This window comes from Trachinotus anak, unplaced genomic scaffold, assembly GCF_046630095.1.
Source record: "Trachinotus anak isolate AG129_WGS33_773 ecotype Australia unplaced genomic scaffold, CSIRO_AGI_Tana_v1 ptg000032l, whole genome shotgun sequence".
In the NCBI taxonomy this organism is placed as follows: Eukaryota; Metazoa; Chordata; class Actinopteri; order Carangiformes; family Carangidae; genus Trachinotus; species Trachinotus anak.
The window spans coordinates 9,846,383-9,870,000 of record NW_027273883.1 but is presented as its reverse complement, the minus strand read 5'-3'; the positions used below and the strand labels follow the sequence as shown (position 1 = coordinate 9,870,000).

General features: G+C 41.3%; 2 protein-coding genes across 12 annotated transcripts in view; both read left to right on the top strand.

The window, feature by feature from the left end:
- The window catches only part of erfl1 (Ets2 repressor factor like 1), a 37,719-nt gene extending 23,366 nt beyond the window's left edge, over positions 1-14,353 (top strand). Inside the window, exons 2-6 of one of the 2 annotated variants that reach the window (XM_071470609.1) lie at positions 5,051-5,124; positions 5,886-6,120; positions 7,947-8,124; positions 9,821-9,950; positions 11,721-14,353. In XM_071470609.1, the coding sequence (XP_071326710.1) occupies positions 5,064-5,124; positions 5,886-6,120; positions 7,947-8,124; positions 9,821-9,950; positions 11,721-12,538 (1,422 nt within the window). In that variant the 5' untranslated portion in view covers positions 5,051-5,063 and the 3' untranslated portion in view covers positions 12,539-14,353. The remainder of the gene's footprint in view (positions 1-5,050; positions 5,125-5,885; positions 6,121-7,946; positions 8,125-9,820; positions 9,951-11,720) is intronic. The other variant, XM_071470610.1, reaches the window with a different exon arrangement.
- Positions 14,354-17,229: 2,876 nt separating this feature from the next.
- arhgef1 (Rho guanine nucleotide exchange factor (GEF) 1) overlaps positions 17,230-23,618 on the top strand; it is a 41,735-nt gene continuing 35,346 nt past the window's right edge. For 4 of the 10 annotated variants that reach the window (XM_071470240.1, XM_071470242.1, XM_071470241.1 and 1 more), the window contains exon 1: positions 17,276-17,363. The gene's annotated coding sequence lies outside the window, so the exon portion shown is untranslated. Of the gene's footprint in view, positions 17,364-23,618 lie in introns of all 10 variants that reach the window. The other 6 variants (XM_071470249.1, XM_071470248.1, XM_071470243.1 and 3 more) reach the window with 3 other exon arrangements.

Here is a 23,618-nt window from a genome sequence, read left to right as displayed (position 1 = left end):
AAAGACCTGAAACCCACCAAAATCTCATCCTTAAAATACTTTGAATTTTGCTTGAACAATATTTTGTTGTGCTACAAACCAGACTCACTGACCTAATTATGTTCCTTTGACATGATGTTCCACATTTTTTGAAGACCCCTATCTCTGACTTTATCCTTATTACGGGTTAAACTTTGTTCTTCTTCTATTATCTCAGCAGGTTTTTTCCAAATCAGGCGAGTTTATGTGACTCTAATGAAACTAATACAAATGTGACTGTAATACAACAAGTCTGCAAAAACTGTATTTCTATCCAACACTTTCCAAAACAGAAGTTACATAGTGCTTTACAAAGTAAAGAAAGGAGACAGCTACTTAAAGAAGCAAGGAGACAAAGAGCCCAGACAACAAAAACTTTAGAATAAAATAAAAAACTAGAAGGGGTGAAAGGGGTCACTTGTCACAACAAATTCACAGAAAATTATCATCCAACTATGCAGTTCCCATCTCTCTCTGTGGAGTGTTTTAGCATCTTTCAGCTCATTGTTTTGGTTCTCAACCCACAACTTTACTGTTTTGGTCCACTCATCAGTGTTGTTCATAGCCACAGCAGGCAGTTTTTCTCAGCAAAAAATAAAAATGTTATCTAGCACCGAACAACACAGAGAGGCAAAAGTTAGGGAATAGCTTATGAATAAAGTGGAACATTTAGCAGCTAAAAAACATATATTTTGCTTGGGAGTCAGTGAAGAAAAAGTATTGGTCTTAGTTTCACCAAGAGGCCTGAAACAAGACTCCAAACGAATTATGATGTTGCTCTGTGTCTGCTGGTTGTGTAAATAAGCAACTGTGGGCTAACAAGTTTACCATATCAACTTCATGGTGATAATATGTCAATATTGTATTTGCAGCCTGTTTACACTGCGCCCAAGTGGTCAAAAAAAAAAAAAAAAAAAATCTGTTATTGCGGCTTTAAAGATGGTTTTTAAAGATGTGAACTGATGTAGCCTCTCTGAGACTTTGCGGGAGGCTGTTTGAAAGTTGCAGCAGAACAGCAAAAGCACAATCACCTTTCAGCCTTGACCATCCTTGATCGAGTATAAGTGTGTGAATCCTTCCATCTTTGTAGTGTCCTAAAGACATAAGAAAACCCTGTCCCTAAAACCCGGCACACTCTTTCAACGGTTGACTGAATTATCAAAAGCCTCTGACTCATCAACACACCTGAGGGTTTGCAGCAGTAATGGTCTGTTTGCTAAAACTAGTCCAGGCCTACACTTTCCTGCTTGTGGAGGAGCACAACTGAGGTTCCCTTTGAGCGGTGAATGTGCTCTTGTTAAGATGTGATTGTGTACAGTAACTCTGTGCCCCTATTGTATGTGTTAACTATTGTCACTGATAGCTGTGTGATCCATCATCCACACTGGGGTTTACGGGTGGCCTTTTGTGGGAGAGAGGTCCTTTTGTTTGGCCTGTTGTGTCCACTCAAAATAAAGTGTGTTTTTGTCTTCACACATCTCTGTGCTCTATCAGTGCACCAGCATCTTTAGTAAACAAAGTGCATTCTGTCTTTCAGCTTGGTGAGATGGGTGTTAGTGTGTCTATATTGATTTAGTCAATATCTATGGGCTCCATGTCTTATTTTGTGTGCTGCTCCTCACTGTGTGTGTGTGTGTGTGTGTGTGTGTCGGCTACCTGAATACCTGCGTATTTGTGCCATATCTGCTTGAGTCTGTGTGTTTACTGTGCATGTACAATCCATTACAATCTGTGAGCGTCTGTATCTGACAGTCTGTGCATGCATGTGTGTGTAAGAGTGTGTGCGTATGAGGAAGAGTATTCCCTGGGCTGCTAGTTATAATGTTTCTGGGGGTGATGGGGGGAACTTGAAAGCCCTGCGCTGCCCAAATCAAAACTAACAAGGAAATGATGGGGGCTCCTTTATCTCCTCTCTGGCCTGGGGGGCCGAGGGGGGCGAGGATGGGAGACTAGGGAGGGAGGGAAAGAAGAGGAGGAGGAGAAGGGAGGGAGGGAGGGAGACAGGGAGGGGAGGAGGAGGTGGAGATGGGGAGGGGAGGGGAGGGTGGGGGGGGGGCAGCCTGGCTTCCTCTTTGATTTGTAAAAAATGCATTACCTCCGAAATCAAACGGAAAATTACTGCGCCGAAGCAAAACACACAGAGCAAGAGAGAGGGAGAGAAAAAGGAGATGGGTGGGGTGGGAGGGAGGGAGGGAGGGAGGGGGAGAAGACGGTGGATAGGTGTGTGTGAATAGGAAGGAGGTGGGAAAGAGGAAAGGAGGATTCACCTGTATAGATATGCTGTTGGATCGGAAAAGGGAGGATGGGTATAGATTTCAGGCGTTGTGTAGGTGGTATGAGAGGTAGCTGGAGAGACCCTGACAGATAGGAGCACACATATATATCATCCTCAGAGGAGACTTATACATGCTGTGGACCGCGAGAATATGGAAAATGAAAGAGATGATGCACTACTCATGACCTGTACCCACAGGGAACAGGAAACTTATAGATTACTACCTCAAACACAAAGAATATCTTATTTTTTAAAGCCTCACACCAATCTCTGCAGAGGCCTTCAGTCAGACGAGCAGGGTAGATATCAGCATATTAATGGAAATGTGTACATTTTGAAATGGAGCCGTTTCTAATTGTGCGAGGGCCGATGAATGACGAGCAGTACGGTGAATACAAAGTGATCTCTGCTACAGCCTACATGTAGGGTAGTTTTGTGAAAAATCCCACTTGAAAGTGAGTAGCTTTGTGTGAACATATGAGTTACGGCTGTCATTTGAACCCTTATGATAACTTTGTCTCATTATGGGAAAGTGAGTGCAGGCAGAGACTCAAGACACAGAGAGAAAAAGATGGAAAAAAAGGAATGATAACATGAATGATAGGGAGGGAAAAAATACGTGAGTGAGATAGGATGAATGCCAACTCTATATTTGAAGACAGAAGGAGCGGCTTGAAAACAAGAAAGATGAAGAGAGGGAGGAGAGAGCGAGAGGGGCCACAATCCAAAGGCTAGAAGCAGGGTGAGAGCGAACGAGAGATGGATAGAAAGAGAGGGTCGGTCAGAGAGTGAGAGGGAGAGAGAGAGAGAGAAATGCCTGGAGTTAGCAATAATAATTTATACAAACACACCTTAATAATTCACGTTCCATTTCAATGCTGGAGGGAAAATCCAAAATTCACAGAGCATAATTAAATAGAGGCAGAGAGTGAAGGGAGAGATAGAGAGGCCAGTATTAAAGATACCAGTGTAGCAGCAGGGCATCTCTTCCATCTGAGCTTTGTAAAACAACCCTGATGAAACTGTGATATCCAAACTAGATCCCGTCTCATAGTCCCCTCTCTCGTCATGGAAACGCTGAAATCTCCTCACCGTCTCCTGTCAGCAGACGTCTATATGCATTTATCGAGCAGACGTTATCGTTATTAGCTGCCATTTAATAAAGCAACCGTACCCGCCCCTCAATCACACATGCACACACTATTGTTCACGGAGCGTTCAGATCACTTGTTAGCAAATAAAAGAAAAACAAAATATCTGAGTTCTTGCGGATCTGAGTTTGTTTTTATTGTCAGAGAGAAAAGTTAATCACTGTTGCCTCATGAATGTTCACTGCACATCAGTATATTTGTTTTTCTTTTACTTTCACATGATAATATTATATAACCTGAAGCAGATTTCTGTTTTTTTCTTTCCTTTTTGTGATGTTGTTTAAAAACTACAAGAAAGCTAAGTACATTTTCCCAAGTACTGTATTTGTACAGTTTTGAGGTATTTGCCCTGTATGAAATTTCTATTTCTATTTCATATGTCCACTACATATCAGAGGAAAATTGTTTTAACTAGTTACTTTGCAGATCAAGATTTTACATTCAAAGCTTGTAAAATATTATGCATTGTTATAGATCAACTACCCAACAGCATATGAAGCTAGATTTCGCCTCACCTCAACCAACCATAGCAATAACACATTTATGCATCACCTGTAATAATCAAAAAATATAATATAGCCTGTAACTAGCGTGGGTAAGTTACATTTTGCCTGCATAATGAATGATTATAGTTTTTAAACTTGAAGTACATATATTTGATGATGTGTTCATACTTTTACTTTTGCTTATATTGTTACTTTTACTTAAGTAATTACATATTTTTCAGTATACAAGTACTCAGAAAACATGACCTCGTAAAACAATAGAAATAATATACACATATGTGAATAATAATATAATAAATATACTGTTTCATCAGTAAAGTACATGACTTCTTACATCTGCAAGAACTTACTTTGAACCGTCTTCGCTGTCACAAAAATGGCTACTATCGTGAAACACAACTCAAATCTTTTATAATTATGCAACCAGAAAAAGTCATCAGATAAAAGATATTTGACGTGAAGTATAGCCCTTAAATCATCATGAGTAAAAACTAAAATGGACATAATTTTCTTTCTCACCTAAATCACATAACAAGCAAAGTCTTTTCTATTCAGAGAGACCATTAAACTAACCCTTAGTGGTTGTGTACCTGAACACAATTTAGAGATTTTTGACGACTACTACAAACTCCGCTCTGGAATAACCAAGCAATATTATATATTAAAAACAATCCCGTTTTTAATGGATGGTATGGCTCAACTTCAAAAGCCTATTTAACTCCTCCTGTTCATAAATGCACTATAGGGATGTCCACCCTGTTGCATCAGACACAGCATCGGTTAGCCACACAAGATTACATCCATCAAACACCTGCTCTCTACCAAAATCATATGAAACACAACCTTGCCATATTTCACATTGATTTAAGGTATGTTTCTGAACTCATGTTGTGTCTTTAGACCCTTATGCAATACCTCAGTTTTCAACAAAGTTTCTGCTCTTCAACTTCAACGTCAGCTCACTAAAATAAACCTGCTGTGTAGCTGACTCTGGCTTTTAGCAAATCATTTTCTAAGAAATGCCATTTCATGTCAAGTCAGCTAATCATTGTTTGACTGACTTTCCTTCCCCTCTGTGCCATCTCTTTGTTTTGTCACAGGTGTTGTGGAGGTATGGACTGTAACTGCGTCAGTGATCTGCTGCTTCCCCCGGTGCCCGCCCTCTGGACGCCAGGTTTGTGCTGCTCATCATGCTCAGATTACCAGAAGTGGGAGATGTAATTTTGACCTTGTGTTGTTGTGTCAGGTCTGCTTGATGTCTGATTAGAGTTTTTATTAAAAAAAAAAACAAAAAAAACAAAAAAACAGTGAAAGAGCATAAATCTTTAAACATTTCTTTTAATCTAGACCCAGGTCATGTGTGTAAATTGGTTAAAACCAGACAACCAAAACAAGCAAATATAGTTCTGATAAAACTTCACAAACATCACCATCATCATCAGAATCACACGTTAAAATTCATCTAAAAAGATTAGCCATACACACGCACATTGCTAAACAAATTGAGCCTCTGGTGGTAATTGGTTGTATGTCTAATGGTTTTACAAGGCTAGTTAGTGCCAGATTCACTTTGGGATGAGTCAAAAAGCTACTTAACTCCATCAGTGATGTGCATACAGTCGGCTTTTAGAATTCAGACCCGAGCAGCATCAATCAGACCTCTCCCAGCGAGCTGTCATCATCCCACTGACCAATCTGTTGAGGCTAGAGGGCATTAGTGCAGACTAACATTGCTCAAGGCACGCGCTGTGATATTAAACACATCATCCCTCACCTCCATCACTCATCAGTCATTCAGACAGCAACAAACCCCCCACCACCACCACCACCACACACACATAAACTCACACCCCAAGCCCCCACTGCCTAGCGAGCAGCGGGACAAACGACAGGCCCTAACCTCACCCTCCTCTCTTTCCCGCTCCCTCTGCCCAGGGTTCGCTTTCCCAGACTGGGCCTACAAGCCCGAATCGAGCCCCGGCTCCAGACAGATCCAGCTATGGCACTTCATCCTGGAGCTGCTGCAGAAGGAGGAGTATCAGGGGGTGATCGCCTGGCAGGGGGACTATGGCGAGTTTGTCATCAAGGATCCAGACGAGGTGGCCCGACTGTGGGGGATAAGGAAATGCAAACCTCACATGAACTATGACAAGCTGAGCAGGGCACTGAGGTATGACAGGAAAACAGTGTTACGCTGGTGTGTTTGGGGTCTGTGCACGTGTTTGTGCATGACGTGTTGAATGTCAAACAGTGATGGTCACAGATAAATGTTCATCAACCCACGGTTTACATAAATTGTTTACTCTTCTGTGGCTGAGTCCTCACTTGCGCGTCGCTTTTCCATTTTGCTAAAGATGGAAAGATAAAGGTGGGACTTTTCCTAGAGAACGTCAATACCCTCAATTTCTCCTTATCTGTGGACATCCTAATGGAAAGTTCACCATTGAGCTGCCAAATAAAAAATTCAATAGGGATTTCAAAATTAAGCCCAAGTCTGAAATTGCCTGGACTTCATCTTCAGAACAGGGAAACTGCTCACAGAACTTGCCGATGGCGATTAAAACAATACAGTTCACACTCCATACCTTCAACATTTTACACCCCCAACCACACATGCAGTTTACTTATGCAAATACTAGCTACCCTAACTTGGTCTCCTACCCCAACCCCCCCTCCCTCTGCTTTCCTTTGGCCTCTTTTTAATGGGGGCTGTCGTCAGAGTCTAATTGTTATGAATTGGCTGGGGCCACAATTAGCCTTCTTAATTAGCCTTACTTAATTGCTCAATTAAGGGCCACGGCACAATTGCCACGCATAGCAAAACACATACACATCATTGCACTGAGTGCAGCCACTGTGGATACATGCTGATACGTACATGCTGCTGTGTTTGTTGATATAATGCGCCTGCATAATGAGGTGCTGCTCACCGGTGTTTAATGCTGAGGTTGTCTAATGGGTTCTGTGTTTAATGCACTTTCTGTGGTCACTTTAACGGGAAAAAAAAAAAAAATCTAAGCACTCAAATAAACGGTGTTTGAGATTTATACTATCTCACAATAAAACATCCGCTGGTTTTTCAGTTTGCAGCATCCCCCCCCCCCCCCCCCCGCCCGTGCCCACACGCTTCCCTTTAATCCCCACCTGAGCACTCAGCTCCTTCACCTGAACCAGATGGCTCCATGTTTTGCCTTCACTGCCGATCAGCCTGGCATCCTGGCATACTGAACACTGTGACACCTCAGTGGGTGGCACAGGAAACTGGCATGACGACGGCTCGACATGCCCAGTGGGAGACACCTGAGGTCGTTACCGTGGAGACTTCTCTTGTCCCACCTCTTTGTAAATGTGCTTTGCTGTTGGAAACAGTGACCCTTTCTCATCGTCATGTACATTTACATGACAGTTTCAGAGATGATTCAAATTAAATACCAGAGTGAAAACAATAACACAATTCTTTTGATACCTCTCATCAATTATTTAGATTATTATTTTCACTTTAACAGTGAAAAATGTTTCTGAATAAAATCAATTTTTTTGCTCAGTAGAACTACACCTTTTTTCTAATTTCTCAAAATGATAAATAGTCCTGTGCATGATGAAAGGATTATTTTATTTTGTTGTTTTGTTCTGTAGTTCACTGCATGTTAAGGGTTTCAGAAACTTGAAGGGGTTTGGCTTTTTGACTTTTTGTCTGTTAAAAGCTGAATAAAATTTCCCTCTACAGGAGCATATTGTGTTGAATCAAGGCAGTCAGACATGAATTGATTTGAGGAAGGAGGAGTTGAATAAAAACAGTGGGAAATCAGCATAGCTCTCGCCCCACAGCGCTGAAGTTGTTTACTTATTCTCTTCTGTTGGTGATGAAATACAAAACCTTGATGTGAGCATTGTATTAATCCTCCTCTCCTCTTTTCCTTTTCCTCTTCCCTTTTCCTTTATCTTTTATCCCCTCACTCCATCCCTGCTTCGATATGCTGTCCTCCTCCTTTGCAGGTATTACTACAACAAGCGCATTTTGCACAAAACCAAAGGGAAACGTTTCACGTACAAGTTTAACTTCAGTAAGGTCGTGCTGGTGAACTACCCCATCCTGGACATGGCCAACTCTCCCTTCTTTCTGGCCCAGAATCACTTCAATGGTGGCTCCACCGCACCAGACTGCACCCCAGAGGTACGAAGGGTAGGATGGAGGGACTGGGAGAGAGTGGAGGGATATATTTTGGTATATTATGTGATATAAAAAATGCAAAGAAAATGAACATATATTTATAGTCTGACACATTTTCGAGAAATGAGACTTATACAGACTGAAATTTAAACTATATCCATATTTCTTTTCTCTGTGGCAGGTAATAATTAAAGAAAGGTATTTAAATACACAGGGAATAAAAAGAGGAGAAACCTGCCACACAGAAAGTAAAAGGAGAATTGGCAGGACACACAATTCTTTTTTTTTATTAATAGTGATTTAATTCAGGTAACTGAAATCCATTTCTCTTTAGTTATTTTGCTGTTGTATTTCTCAGGCCCCTGCTGTGCATTTGATTTTGAACAAGAGGATTTGTGGTATTCACCATATCTATCTTTTATTCACGATCTCTAATGGTGATCGTAATAGAATACAACTCACTTATTATTTGCCCTGTGAGATTGTAAAATTTTTACAGAGATAAATTGTATCCGAACCCAGAAAGAGGGAAGCAGGAACAAAAATGTTATAATTTAGTTCAAAAATAATGATTTTACTCGCAGGTTTATTGAAGCGATCAGATATTTATAGAAAATAAAACAATGAACAAATCCATTTCATGTTTCTACGCTAAATTATGGACATACAAATTGTTTCAGAAGACTCTATTTTTTTTTACTTTGATTTAAGTGCTAGTGTGCAGATAATTTTATTTCAAGCAACTAATGTCCTAGAAAGTGCACATAACTTGAAAGTACAGTAAGACAGAATCATCCATCATTTGTCTGTGCCATCCTTAAGATGGGATAAGGAGACGCACACTCTGAAGGCGACAGTGGAGGGGGACGGTTTTAACTTGTCCTTAAAACAAAAGAAGACGTTATCCCCTCCTTCTCTCATCCCCGTCTCCGATGGCGTATCCATCTGTCATCGATTGAAAATGAAAGAAATAGAAAGCAAAGGGGTCGCGTCAGATCAGATCAATGGCGGGTCATTAATGCGGTTTGTTAAGCAACGCAGATCTCGCAGCTTGGGAGTACAGTCTCGCCTTTCAAACTTGGGGCTGTGGGGTGAGAAATACTATTGATCCACAGTCCTGCAAGGGGAAAAAAATCCCCCTTTGTCCCCTTGATTCCTGAGATTCAACTGTTCCATTTATTTTCTTTTTTTTTTTTTTTTTACCTTGTCTCCTTCTCCTTCACGTATTTTACACATCGACACACATACACACTCACAGCTGCCCCACATCCTGAATGGATGTAGGGCAGTCCTATTCGTCCTGTGTCCCTTCACACAAACTGGCCCACAATCCCTTTCTCTTTTCTTGTCATTTATCCTTTGTGCCCACACTCTTAATCGCTGGTCCCCATTTGACTCTGTACTCTTCCTGCCTTTGAGTCTCTGAGCCTCTGCGTCCTCCTACCTCCCTTTATACCCCGACTCCCATGGCACCCATTTTTATCCTGTCCTTGCTGCGACTGTGTCACTGTTTGCATCACACTCTGCAGGGTGCTGCTGTCAACATGTGACTTTACTCCACTCCTAACACAGCAGCGCCATAAGGTCGGATTTGTAGGAATACATGTGCTTTATTTAGGAAGTTATTTTCATGGCACACACTCATTTTTTAAACCTTTTTCCGCTCTCTTTTTCTTTAATCTCCCTCCTTGTTGCTCAGGCCATACAGTCCCTGTTTCCCCGTTTGCCAGACTCCGGCAGAGGAACATCCCTGTTTGATCGAGGGACCACAGCACCAGGGCCTGAAGGAGACAAGCTGAGGCTGGACACATTCCCTTTCCTCAGTTCAGGTGAGCCGATAGAAGGAGAAAACTTTGTCAAAAACTTTAGGTTGCCAGAGCAAAAACAGGAATCTTTTAGTATCCCGGAGACAAAGGCGTCTTCATGAGGAAAAAGACAGCTTGTACAGAGGGTGTGTAGGCAGTGTGTACACAGAAAGTAGACCTCCTTAAACAAAGGGAGGAGGAGAAGGTAGAGGGGAAGCAGGAGAGCAGAGAGGCGATTGAGGATATAGGGAGGCTTGAGCATTTATTGTTAAAGGAAATAAGAGAGATGGCTGTCCCAGCGCACCCCGCAGTGAGGCTGTGCTTCAGGTGAGAGAGGCCAGGTTAGCTTGTGAATTATGCACATCAGCGGTGGTAAGAAACAAGTCAAAGGCTGGAGAAGTCACCCGCCCTTTCAGTGCGATTGTTCGCATTTTGTCCTCCTCTTTTCCCTGCACGATTTGTGCACGTTTACGTGGTTGACAGTATGCACTGTACGTGTGTTAATGCATCTGCCTTTGTTTGTTTTTCCCGCACGCTCTGAATATACGTGCATCAGAATGTGCGCGACTAATGTGCAGCGCTAGAGAGAGGTAGCATGTAAACAGATCTGCTCACACACATGCACTCCTCATCACACAACCTGCAAACCCCCCCCCTGCCTCCCTCCCACCCCCCCTCCTACCCCTCACTTCTTCTCCCTCCCCACTCTGTTTGTCCTCAGGTCCTATTCCCCCCTTCTTCCCTTCTCACCCTCCTCTCCCTCCCATGTGTCCCCGCTGTCCTAATCCCTTCCCAGGCAGGAAGGCCCTAATTGAGGGTGCAGGCTTCAGTTTGTGGCCTGTGGGCGCCCATTACTGTGTTTTCATAAGCAAGTGAGGCCTGCCTGACTGATTCAATATTCATGTGTCTGCCAGCTACTCCTGGCCCAGCACGCAGAGACTTCACCACTGTCAAATTAGCCCTGCATAGTAAATAACAGAGTGAAAGAGAGAGAGAGAGTGTGAGGAAGACTGGGAGAGATGGAGGGCGCAGCAGAGAGGGAGAATCTTTGAGTTGGTTGTCAGTTGGAAGGAAGTACAGTAGGGTTGAGAGGCAATGCTTTTGTTTGTTCATTAAAATTAAATTCCAGCATCACCTCAAATTTACCCCCTTTTTCTGTTATGAAGTGATGCTTACAAGGAACTTAATTGAAATATGGTGCAGTATTTAATTTGCTACACCTTAAGGATTTAGCTTAATCTGAAATGATACAATGACATCTCAAAACACGGGCGGGGGGGGTGACAAGAGATTGACAGTTTACAAGTTTTCTTCCTGTCAGTTATTTAACCTCTGGAAGTACACAGACTAGTCTGCTAATGCATTCTTTATTATTTCTCCAATAGATTTTTCAACAAAGTGACTGTCCCCACTGTGTTTATGTGCAGTCAGAACAGCAGCAGCATGTCTCCAAACACTTCCTCTTTAACATACTGGAATAACACACCGTTTGGAAGATGTAAACTGTGCTTGATTAGTTGCTTTATTCTTTATTTTTTACTGCAGTGCAGAATCTTTGTGATCACATCTGGTTCGCAGCAGTGTGAAGTGGGTGTACTACACAGTACTGGCATGCATAAATGAACCATCAGATTTTTGTTGAAAGCAACCGTGCCAGAATTGGCCCCTGTGGCTTCTGATTAGAATTGCTAATACCGCTGAGCATAATTAGTGAACATTCTTGGATGTTGTATGTCAAGAAACCTTTGGCCCTTCTGAGTACTAACCTCCATCTCTGGATTTTCTCTGTCCTAGGTGCACCATGCTACTCCAAACCCCCGTCCCTGCTGGGCCCTTACCCTCGCAACCCACCCTTTGACTACCCCTGGGGCTTCAACCCCTACCTCCCAGGGGCCTTCTCTCTCAATAACTGCCCCAAACTGCCCCCTGGCTCCCTCTACCCCTCCCAGTTTTACCCCAACCCTTTGCAGAGCAGCCTTTCCCAGCTGCCTCACCCCTTCTCCTCCCTGCTCCCCCCAGGGGAGGCAGGTGGGGGTGAGAGGGGAGCAGCGGGGCAAACTGCAGGGACGAACGGCACAGCGGGTGGTCAGCCAGCCAGACTCTGCCTGCCACCTTACCCAGGGAGCCTGTCGCTGGGTCGGACGGACATTGGCAACGGGGCAACACTTGGGGAAAGTGAAAGGGCGGAGACCAATCCTCCAGGCACAGGGCTGAGTCTTGGGCTGGGTGCGGTCGGGCTTGGAGCTGGGACTGGGACAGACCGACAGAGCCCCACAGAGAGGAGAGGGGGGGTGAAGCAGGACCCGGAGTCGGACTCAGACCTGGAGATCACAGATCTGAGCGACTGCAGCTCGGAGAATGAAAACGAGCATGAATTTGGCATCAGGAAGGATTCCAGCCTGGCGAACCGATCACAGATTGTGTTGGATGGAAAGAAAGGGAGCGTGCTGCCACCCATCTCCTCACTCCCTCCGCCAGTGTCCCCGCATCCTCTGAAGAGCCTGATTCCCATCACTCCTCCTCCGCCGTCCCTGGCTCCATCACTTTCCCCCTCCATGGCTCTGCATGAAAGACACAGGGAGACAGAGACTCTCAAAATGATACACAGCTAATACATTTCCTCCTGCATGCACCATCTTGCCAGTCTATGCTCTGATAACTCTCTTCTTCTCTCCTTTCATTTCTCTGCAACACTTTTCTGCTTTAAATGATCAACTCTCCCATCAGTCTTGATAGACGCTTTTTGCAGGAAAGGCAGTTATGCTCTTTACTCCTAAAATTACTGTTTCCCTGTTTGCTGTGTAAGTTTTTACTTGCCTACAGTCCATTACGCTACCGACTTACCCATCTCAGAACATATGGGGCGTACAGTTTTAAGGGTATCGCTGTCTGTGTCACCATCCTATCCTTTCTGTTTTGATCTCTCACACTAAATGATCGCTCCATGGTTTGCAGACTTGTTTACACGTTGCCAGCAGTACTCTACAATTTGCTGTCCACAGCCGAGCTATGATAGAAGGCAGTGAGGTAGTAAATTACAACACAGCAATGCCTGCCATGGCCAAACATTAACAAACAACATCCTCACACTAACGGAACAGAAGAACAAATAATGCCCAGATCGATCCAATTTTACAGATTTGTACTGTAATTCTTGAGATTTGGACTATATATACAGTATTAATCAGTGTGACTTTTGAGACATAGTCAAATACTGCCACCTAGTGGTCCTTTCAAGCAACATCTCCCTCAGAGAGAGCGTCTCATCTCCGTGGTCCTGTGCTTGAAACTGTTGCCCCTAAGTTTATTTTGCACTTTTATATGATACCATTTCTTGCAGGTTAATTTAAATGTTACAAATCCATATTTCTAATAGTGCTAACTGTGGTAGTCCGTGAATATTTATTTTGTCCTGTGGTTCAAGTATTTCCTGCACATTTTCTAAAAGGAAAGAAAAAAAGAGCAGAGGGAGCTGGGCCAATCTAGAAATTTGTATGGATATTTCTGTGTATATATTTTAATATGGTGTACATTACATTTAATTATTATTCACTATGATAAGATTTAGCTGTATTGTTGTGATTTAATTCAGTATTTAAACATGTTGGAAAAATTATAAGCTTAGGTGTATCAAAGTTTAAATTATTAATGGCAGAAGATCTGCACTCTGAAGATGTTTTTCTATGATGAGGACAGAGGTCACACTGGGAATTGTCTCTGATTTTCTCAACCCCAGTTAATTGTGCCCTTTGGTCATTTTTGCCAGATGCCCAACGTACAAACCCTTTGGGTTCAAATATATGCCGGTAGACTTATTTTTATAGTTAGCATTCACCCAGTGTAACTGTACTGTAATTAGTCAAATGTGAATAATATTGGTCTTCGCATTTTCTTTTTTAAATCCTCCCCCAAAAATCTGTTTTGATTATTTTTCAATCAATGCTTTTTGTCCATGCCAGCAGCAGAGCAATTCGGTTTGCTTAAGGACATTTAACAGTGGAAAAAAATATTCAAAAACTGTTTATCTGTTTCTGACCAACATCCTTTCTCCGGCCCAGTTTCTCAGCACAGAGTGAACAATAAACCATATTGTACAGCTTCATAGCCTTTATAGCCTATGGTTTGTCAAACAGTGGCGGTATACGATTAGTTGTGAAAGCTCTATTGTAAAGTTAATGTAAAGCTCTATGTTTGTTGAGTTGCTACAGGAAAGGCCTCCAGTCACCTCCATGTGGACTTCACCGACTAACAGCTGTAAATACTGTTTCCTTTGTGTGTGTATGTGTGTGTACACATCCAAAAATGACAATGCAGTGGTTTTACCTGTCATCTCTCTTTGTTTTACTGTAAAGAAGAAAAATTGAAAGTGCAAAAAAGAAGAAAAAGATTAATATCTTCAAAAGCAATAAACATTATTCTGGATAGTGGACTGTTGTTGACTGTGAGCTTGTTAAACTGACTCATTGTGTCATGGTGAGCAATGAAAGGGAAGGTTGCTCTTCCATCAAATTTCTCTTTGAACTTCATTACAGCTTTCCCATCACATTTTTAGATATTTACCTATTCATAGCAGTGAACAAACCTTGCTAATATTTTCACCACAGACACCACAGTATATTTAGAATATTTGGAATGAAACTATATTTTTCTGTCTGATCACTTTATATCTCCCATAGTTAGTAAAATACCATATAAATAAACCAGACGTGACTGCTAATATCTGACAAATTTCAGGATCTTTCTTTGTTTTGATAACAAAAACTAAAGTTTCTTTTGCAAACCTACAAATATTGAATACCAGAAAGACATTAAATAATTAGCATTAGAGCTACAATGACAAATCAGAATTAAGAAGTATGATTTGATCACAACAAACAGCCCATTTTTCCACTTAATCAGATTAACAAAATATTAATTGAATTGAGACAGTTGATGTTAAAATTAATATATAGATTCTTAAGCTGATGGTGTCATATACGTGTATAACTTGAAAAGCACAGCACTAAATAATCAGTCTCAAACACAATGCGGTATAAATAGTGAATCAAATCACTTTATAATTTAATATAATTGAATTTAGAAATTATGTCATAAACAATAAGGAGATTCGTCACTCTTTGTTGTTCAGTTGTGTGTTTAACTTGTTCTCCAGTTTTAAGGACCTTTTCTGATTTCAACATTTGACAAGCCACAGAGAGATTAGGACAATAATAAGAGTAAGAATCATTTATAGATTAAATTACAAACAATTGTACCAACACTGATGGACATAAGAGAGAATGTAAACTTTACAAGGACGGATGTGAGGTGTCATAACTCTATAGACACATGTATTTTATTATTTGAACACCGATCTATACAAAGTCTGATGGACTCTTATATGTTGCGTTATTATATTTCTAATTAAGGTAAAAAAAAAAGAACAGTTTGTTGCTGACCGTAGAACCGTGTTCACCTGTCTAAAAATGACCTGAACAGCAATTTAAAGTCAAAGCTGTGAGACCTCGACGGAAAAACAGACTTTATTATTGTTCCCAAGTGGTCGTGCACTACACCCAGAGACACCCACACAAAACATCCAGGTACAGCCATACATATGTGCATGTGGAAGGCATATGTAAGGGCTAGTATGAGGTCTGAAAACACGCAAATACAGCTGCACAGTTTGAACAAAGAGGACCTCTTCTGGGAATATCTGTATTTCTCACAGAAAATGAAACAACCTCACGTCCTTAAGTCACACATCAGCGTCACTTAACACCTACAATAGCAGCCACTCAGAATATGTGACAACTAGATCCGGGTCATGGCACGATCCAAACCATGAGGAGCAAACCTAAAGGGGAAAACAGACAGGTTGACTCTAAAAGGAAGAACTGAAGTAGGAAGATGTGTGGAGGTCCATGTTTTGTTATGTTCATAATCGGTCTGCCATAGCTCCAGTTAGAGTTTAGCAGTAGTAGTTTGTACACTGTCAGTAACTGCAAACACAGAATAATAAATGTTTTCTTTGCCATTCTCTACCAATTTTCAAATGCTCATAGGTTTGAGTTCTTTACTACTACACGCCTGGACTTAAATAAGGAGATAACAGAGCAGAGTGTGCAGTAGTGTGTCAATCCAAAAACTGAAAGGGCCAACATGGACAAGTACTTGTTAAAGCTTTCAGAATAAAATATAAATTTGAACGGATTCAACTCAATGACAGCTGGTTTTGACGAGGGTCACTGAATATAACTGAAAGCTCAAGAACAGCTTTTAAATCGAGCAAGGGTTGAGATTGTTTTTTTTTCCATGGTCATCAGTGAAACTACGGCTGAGCTAAGTCTCCAGCAATGACAGTCTTATGGTTTTACTAACTAGTCAATATGCACGCTTTTTTTTTTTTTTTTTTTTTTTGCGGGGTCATATTAATTTGAGAGTGCAGGTCAAATTAGATCAATACAGTCAGTAAGTGTTCAGATGGGAAGGGCCCAGGTCGTGACGATGTTCCTCCACAGGGGGGCGTATGAAACCCAGAGTTGGAGTGAAGCCGCCAGCGACCAGGCACAGAGTGAAGTTTGGTTTGAGCAATCCACTCTGCAAACAGATGCCTTGATTTCACGACACACAGATGCTCCTTTATGTTGCTTAAACAGCTGGAATCTCCTCAAGACTGGCTTCGCCATACTGTGTGAAATTTATTTACAAACATGTGAAAGCTAACAGATTCAGCTATGACAAAGAACCTAAAAGGTGGAATAATTTGAGTTTAGTTGTTTAGGAACAAATAATCGACTAATTGAGGAAGAAAACAAATGATCAGTTTGCTGCTGTGCTCTTGGACCCTAATATTGACGATGTGACAGAAATCAGGTTTATGCAACAGAGTTCCTCTAAGTTAATCTATTAATTTTGGCTAATAATCATAATTAGATAATAAAACGTTTAACAGTGAGAGCAGTGCTGTTTTATAAAGTTGAAATAACACACATAACGTTTTGGGATATCTTGGCTAAATATCCCTTAAATGCTAATACGTCACTTTAACCACATATAAATCACAGACGTAAGTATAATGCGCCTAATTATAACGTACTTATTATGCAGGACCACAGTGAACTCAATGGGGACGGGTTACTGTGTAACACAGTGCGGAAACAACCCGTTTAGACGGTTTACTTTTTTTTTTTTTTTTTTTTTAAATGACAATGAAGCCGTAAAACACACACAAGCTATAAGTTATATTTTTTACCAGTGTTTACGTCTCATCAGACACATTGCACTGGATAATTTTGAAACGCCAAACCTTTGCTTTTCAGCCGCCGTCTGCTGATCACCCTCTGCTTTTTTTTATGTGTACTTCCGCGTACAATGTTTTTTTCCCACTGACACACGGCAACTTTCGAACAGGAAACCTATTAGACGCGCTGTCTGTCGTTTTCTCTCAATTTAAGGGTAAGTACATCATTTTAATACTTTGCAGACGGACTTTATAAAGAGGCTGAACTTTCATGGCTTTGTTTGATATATTAAAAGTCGCCATTGGGTATTTGTTAAACCAAAAGAAACGGCTTACCCCCCCCTCACCAACCCCCTCCTCCACACCTCTACAGCCCGAGCAGCAGACGGTAGCGTCCACACACAGGAATGCTGTGCTCGGTTGGCTTTACCTCATCTCATCCTCCTTATATTTATATAAAAATAATCACGGTTTTATTGAACATTTTTGGTCAATTATTGTAGCACAGGGACAAATTGTAGCTCTATTGGGAAAACTGGGGTATTAGTCAGGAGCATGGAAGTAGCTGCTAGGTGGATATAACAACTTCAGGTAGCAGAGTTGGACCGTGTGTAGATATTTTCTGGCAAAGCCATCTGAGATTTTACGGGTTGACTCGTTTAGGTCTTATCCCAAACTACAAATCACTTTAATGTTCCCAAAGGGAGTTATGCTGTGTGATTGGTAGTCAGTTGCGAGTTTATAGCTGGTGACCTTGTGAAATTTTATGTATTTGTAACTTCTTTGCAAGAGAAGCTTTCTGAAATTTATTACAAGAGCACAGTGGTTGTTTCTCATAAGGAAAATACAGCTGTACAATATGAAGCTGCTCGTATCCCCCCCCCCCCCCCCCCCCCCCTTTAATGTCCTTTTTGTTTGTTTCCAGCTGTGTCCATTTGAAAGAAAGGCACTTGGCAGTGTGATTACAGACTTAGGTGATCGAGCCCATTGCTTTCCTCTTATTCATTTGTCAACATTGTTTTTGCACAACATGAAAGCAGGCTACAATCTTGCTGCTCAGTATGACAGGAGTCCCTCCCAGTTTTCTCTCTCCCTCCTCTCTCCCTTTACCACTCACTCATCAGATCAGCCCATATAGAGCATATAGAGTGGGGTTGTCTGTGCAGACAGCGTTCAATAATTAGTGTCTGCATATAATTGATTACCTATGATGATTTTTGCCTTGTGAAACAGAGGACATTGCCTGTGCAGAATAGGCAAGTTTCCTGCACTCACAGGAAACTGCAATTACTGTACATCTAGTTCAGCTTCATTATCTCAATGCAGTCATTAACTAAAGATAGGAGGCTGGAACAGTGTGGGTAGTGCTTGCCAGTAAGCCGTCATGTTTTCATTAATCACTCCCTGAAGAACAACAGTTTTTTTTGGTCAGGTTTCTAGGCTAGTTTGGCTTATTTGTGCCTCTATATGACTTTTACTCCTCTGGGGTTTTGGTCTGAAAGCATGAGCTCTGTCTAAGCAAACTCACACTCAAACTCACACTCCAATGAATGCTAATAACGAATAGGTTTGCTAATTATTATATGGTGCCGTGTGTGCATGCATATGTGTGTGTGTGTGTGTGTGTGTGTGTCAAGGGCGTTGCAGCTGGCGGTTTTTGGAGACTGTGACGTGTTCGCAGCCAGCCGCTGCACCCCAGAGGCCCCATGTGAAGCAGGCACTGCCACTTCCTGTTACGCTCTGCTAGACTAGAGGAGCATTGCACTTGTCATCTCTCTCTCCCCGTGTTTTACAAGTGTAGGCTTGTCTTGAGCCCAAAGGCTACCTTCTCTTCCTTTTAAAGGAATGTTGGCTATTTAATCTGAGTTGCTGTGTCGCTCTCTGCCTCTCTGTCTCTCACCCTCTCTATTGTTATAGGCCTACATAAACTCACCCACATCCTGTGTCTCTCAGAGGGTAGGAAGGTTAACTCAGATCGTGTGATCGTGAGATGTAACAGTTGTTGTTTACCCCTATGAGAGGTACTCAGCAACTGGAGGGACAGGTAATGGCAGCCACTGTGGAACAGCCAGGGGGTGTCCTAAGGGTCTGGAGCTGTGTTGAAGGCAAGCTAATAATTTACTGTAGTCAGGCTTGGACTTCAAAGGGTGCACAGGTATTCTTCTCTGGCTGCAGTTGGATTGACGCACAGGCAGCAGATAATGAGAGATAGAGCGGAGTGAGCTGCTCGTCTTAGAAGGGAAATCTACTGAATTAGCTCAGTCGGTAACGTGGGGTGAAGTTACAAAGCAGTGTGTGTGTGAATGCATAGAAAGGTGGTCATGGTGTAATGCACCTTTGACACCACTATACCTGTGAAACAACAGGTAATCTCAGCACTCAATCTCAGGCGTCACTGTGTGTTGCTGTATTAGTTTGCATGGATGAAATGAAGTTTAGCTCACCCATGGATACACGTGTAGTGGAGATGCCCTGCCCTGATAGGAAGTAGTTCAGCAGCTATATTGATGATAAATGAATTGTTCAAGTGATTTTTTTTAAGAATAAATGCTAAACATTTGATGGTCCCAGGTTCTCAGATATGTGAAAATTTCAGGTTTTGTACTTTTGGTCAAACAAAATTAACATGTCACCATTTTCTACTGTTTTATAGACCAAACAATCAATCAATTTATTGAGGAAATAATCTGCAGATGAATCAATCATCTAGTTATTTTGTCTGTAAATGGTTTATCAAATGAATCTTCAGAGAATGCTTTGTATTTTATTTCAGTCACACTGAGGTCAGAATCGTCTTTTGCACAAGAGACAACAGCATAAACAGGCATAACAATACTATAACAGACGTCACTTGGCCTTTTTCACCAGAGACATTTTTGGGAGAAGTAAAGATCTAAATAAGAAAAATAGAAAATGATGGCTGAAGTCCATGAAGCTGCTTCAGTTTCAGTGCCCTGGTATTGTTAATGTTTACTCACTATTACACTGTTGTGGCTTAGAAAGGCTAAGGCTGTGTCACTCATTCACTACTCCCTGTATAGCAGACACTCAGTAGTTTACTCTGCAGTGAGCTCTAAATGGAGATTTTGGACACTGACGCTGATCACTATCATTTTGCGTCATCTGTGACAGGTGTTATGTCCCATCACTGTAATTTTTACATCTGTAAGATGTGAGGACTTGCATTATGGAACTGTTGGTAGAAAGTGGTGCTATGAGCACTGAGGTGAATTAGTGAGGCCACCAGATATTACATAATATTCACATATGGTAAAAAGGGAGTGATGTAAGACACAGCCCAATAATTTACACTATTGAGTACTATCATAAAATTGTAATAATAATAAGACTTCATCCATGTTTCCACTGGCTAGTAGGAAGGGAGGCAGTGATATGGGGATTTCACTTTAAAGGGGTTCCCCAGCGCAGCATTGCACTAGCAAAATGGAGAGTTGTGAGAGATGGATTAAAAAAAAAAAAGAAGAGTCAAAATCAAGGCAGCAGAGGCTGGGATATCCTGGCTTATATTCTGTAATGTGAGTCAAGCTCAAACATTTGATCCTACATTTCCCACAATGCACTCAATAGTGTCTTTTTCTGACGATCTTTTCCTAGTATATGCCCACATCTTCAAAACCCCTGAGTCACAGTTTCTAATGTAGTAGGTTTCCTGATAGAAATCTGAGCCCAAGACAAGATAACACTAATGACATCACTATGACATCGTCTGGGTTATTTTTGCAGGTGTTGCAGTGTTTCCTCCAGAGCCACAGGAGATACTAAAAAGCAGTTGTTCGTATAATTGGTAGACACCCCTTTAAGAATGTAATGGCCAATGGCCAATGGCCTGATTTGTACTAACCTGTTCTGCCAGCTGACAAAGTCTTTTGACATAGACAAAACATTTATTATTAAGTCAATTTCATACCATTCATTTTAATGTATTCATTTTAACTCTTCAGTAGTCATATGTTATCAGTCCATTCACAGGACAGTGATTGTGAGCATAATGTCACCTGTCAATCTCTGTCATCTCACTGCTGTCAGTCAAGACAGCTTCACACTATGCAGGCAAACTAGACAAGGCCTCCTGTTCACAGTGTGTGTGGCCAAAGTGTGTGCATGTATGAGATGTGAGTCATGTGTGTGTGCAGCGGTGACATCCCCCTCCCCACATTTGAATGACGCCTTCAGGGGCCAAAATGAATGCGGCCGATCTGTCTGTGAGATCTGGTCTCACTCTCACACGGTGATAAGAGGGTTCTGTTCAGGTATAACCAGGGCTGCAACTGCTTGTTCCACACACATTGAAAAAAAAAGGTAGAAAATGGAAAGAGTTACATCCATCTGTCCAAGTGTGAGTCAGAGGGACGACTGGCAAGCTGATGTGTGTGATGGAGAGTGTGAGAGTGAGTGAGGGAACAGAGAATGAGCTCTTTCATTTGAGGGTCAGAGTGGAAAAAGCGAGACTAGACTCCATAGATGATGTTTACTCTTGAGGAGGAAAAGTTGGGGGGTATGGTGGGGTGAGAGGTCCTCCAGTCTGTGGGAGATTGTGCAGACAGAGTGCCGATTACGTATGTGAGCACTCAGGCCTTTACAAACAAAGAAGGAATCTTGTTTTTGTGATATTGTAATAAGTGTTGTAACAGTACAGACACGATGATGAGACTTTTGCAATTACACAATAACTCATAATTTCCACTGTCATTTTGACTAATTCCAATATTTATCATTTTGTTTTGATTAGATGCAATAGCAGCACTTGTCTAGTTCCCATCACTAAAATGGACTATATTTGAAAATGACCAAAATTTGCTGGCTCCAGTTTTGCCATAGTGAAGATTTTCTGTTTGTCTTAAATGATGCTAAATTGTCCATCTGTTTTTTTTTGTTTGTTTTTTTTCATTAACCAAATGGTTAATGGAGAGAAAATAATTGATAGATTAATTGATAATGAAAATTAGCAGACCTAATGACCTAATTTTCTTATTGCAGCAGATAAGCACAAATTACTTCACACTCATTTGGGTTATATACAACATACAAGATCCTCTTTTTTTTATTGCACGACATCTGCAAACATCTCCTCTGTGAGGTGCATTGACACATAATTGATGCGTAATAACAGTATGGCATACCGAAAATAAGGATAAATTAAATAAAAATAAATTAGGATACGTCTCCTGAATGATGGAGTCTGTTTTTAAAGTCAAAGTAGTCATTGCCTGATGATGACATGTACAAGAGCTGCAAATAACAATTGTTTTCATCGTCGATTAATTAGATAATTTTGTAATTGTTTGGTCTATAAAATAAGTTTGCATATATCTATATGTGTGTGTATATATATATATCATTTGTAATTGATTTTCAAAATTGTTGCCAATTAATTAATGAATTGGCTCATGGATTGATCAACTAATCAAGTCTACAAGTTTGAAAATAAAACAATGTCTAGGGTGTGGTGTTAGGAGGAAGTGAGTTTACCAGATCTCTGCAGCTTGCTTGGTGACTCATGGCCAGATTAGCTGCTACTATCATAACACATACTAATGTGTGTAATGGAGGCAACAGTCTTTGATGAGGAAGTGTGTGTTATAGGGCTGGGCGATTAAATGCAGTTAATACGTCTGATTTGAACATACACTTTTCAAATGTTATTGTAAAAATGGAGGTAATAAAATTTGCACAGAAAGGTTACCTTTAGTCAAAAACTAACCCTGGATGATATCAGGTTTCATTAGCTGCTGTGACTCTCAACAGTCTTGTAAACTATGGCGTGCCAGAGTTTAATGCACAATCGTGACTCCAGGTGACCCCCAACTCCAGGTGGTCAGCCATCTGGCTGTGTGAATTCAGTGTTTGCATCCATGAGCGAGACAGTCTGAAAAAATGTTTCTGCACGCTGATCTGAGTTAGCATGGAGATTCTGCTCTGCTCAGTGTGTCCCTAGCTGCCGGGTACAGTGGCTAACATGAGCTAGCTGTCTGCGGATATAAAGTTGGACAACAGTCTATTTAGTTGAAGCAGTTTATACCTGTATGTGATAACCTTTATTTTTTTAAACAGGCATATTAAGTTATAAAATGGATATTTCAAACATGTTTTAGTTTTACAGGTTAAAAATTGATTAAAATTATGAAATGACCTCAAGCATTGAATAACAAAAGACGATTTCTCTGGTTCTGCTGCAACACTTTTAATACTCTTTAAAGCTTATCTTGAATACTAGCTAATCAAAGTTTTATAGTAGATATGCATTAAAATTTGAGGTAAGACATTGATTATGGTCAGTACAGAGAGCAGTCTGGGCTGAAGATTGAATTATCCCTTGATGCACGATAGGTCTGTCCTCAGAAAGAGAGGGGGGGAGGGAGCATATCTGGATTGCACACCATTGGCATGAGGTTAGCATCATGAACCAAGGTGTGCTTGTGTGCAAGTGCAGAGGCATTTTTGGCAATGTT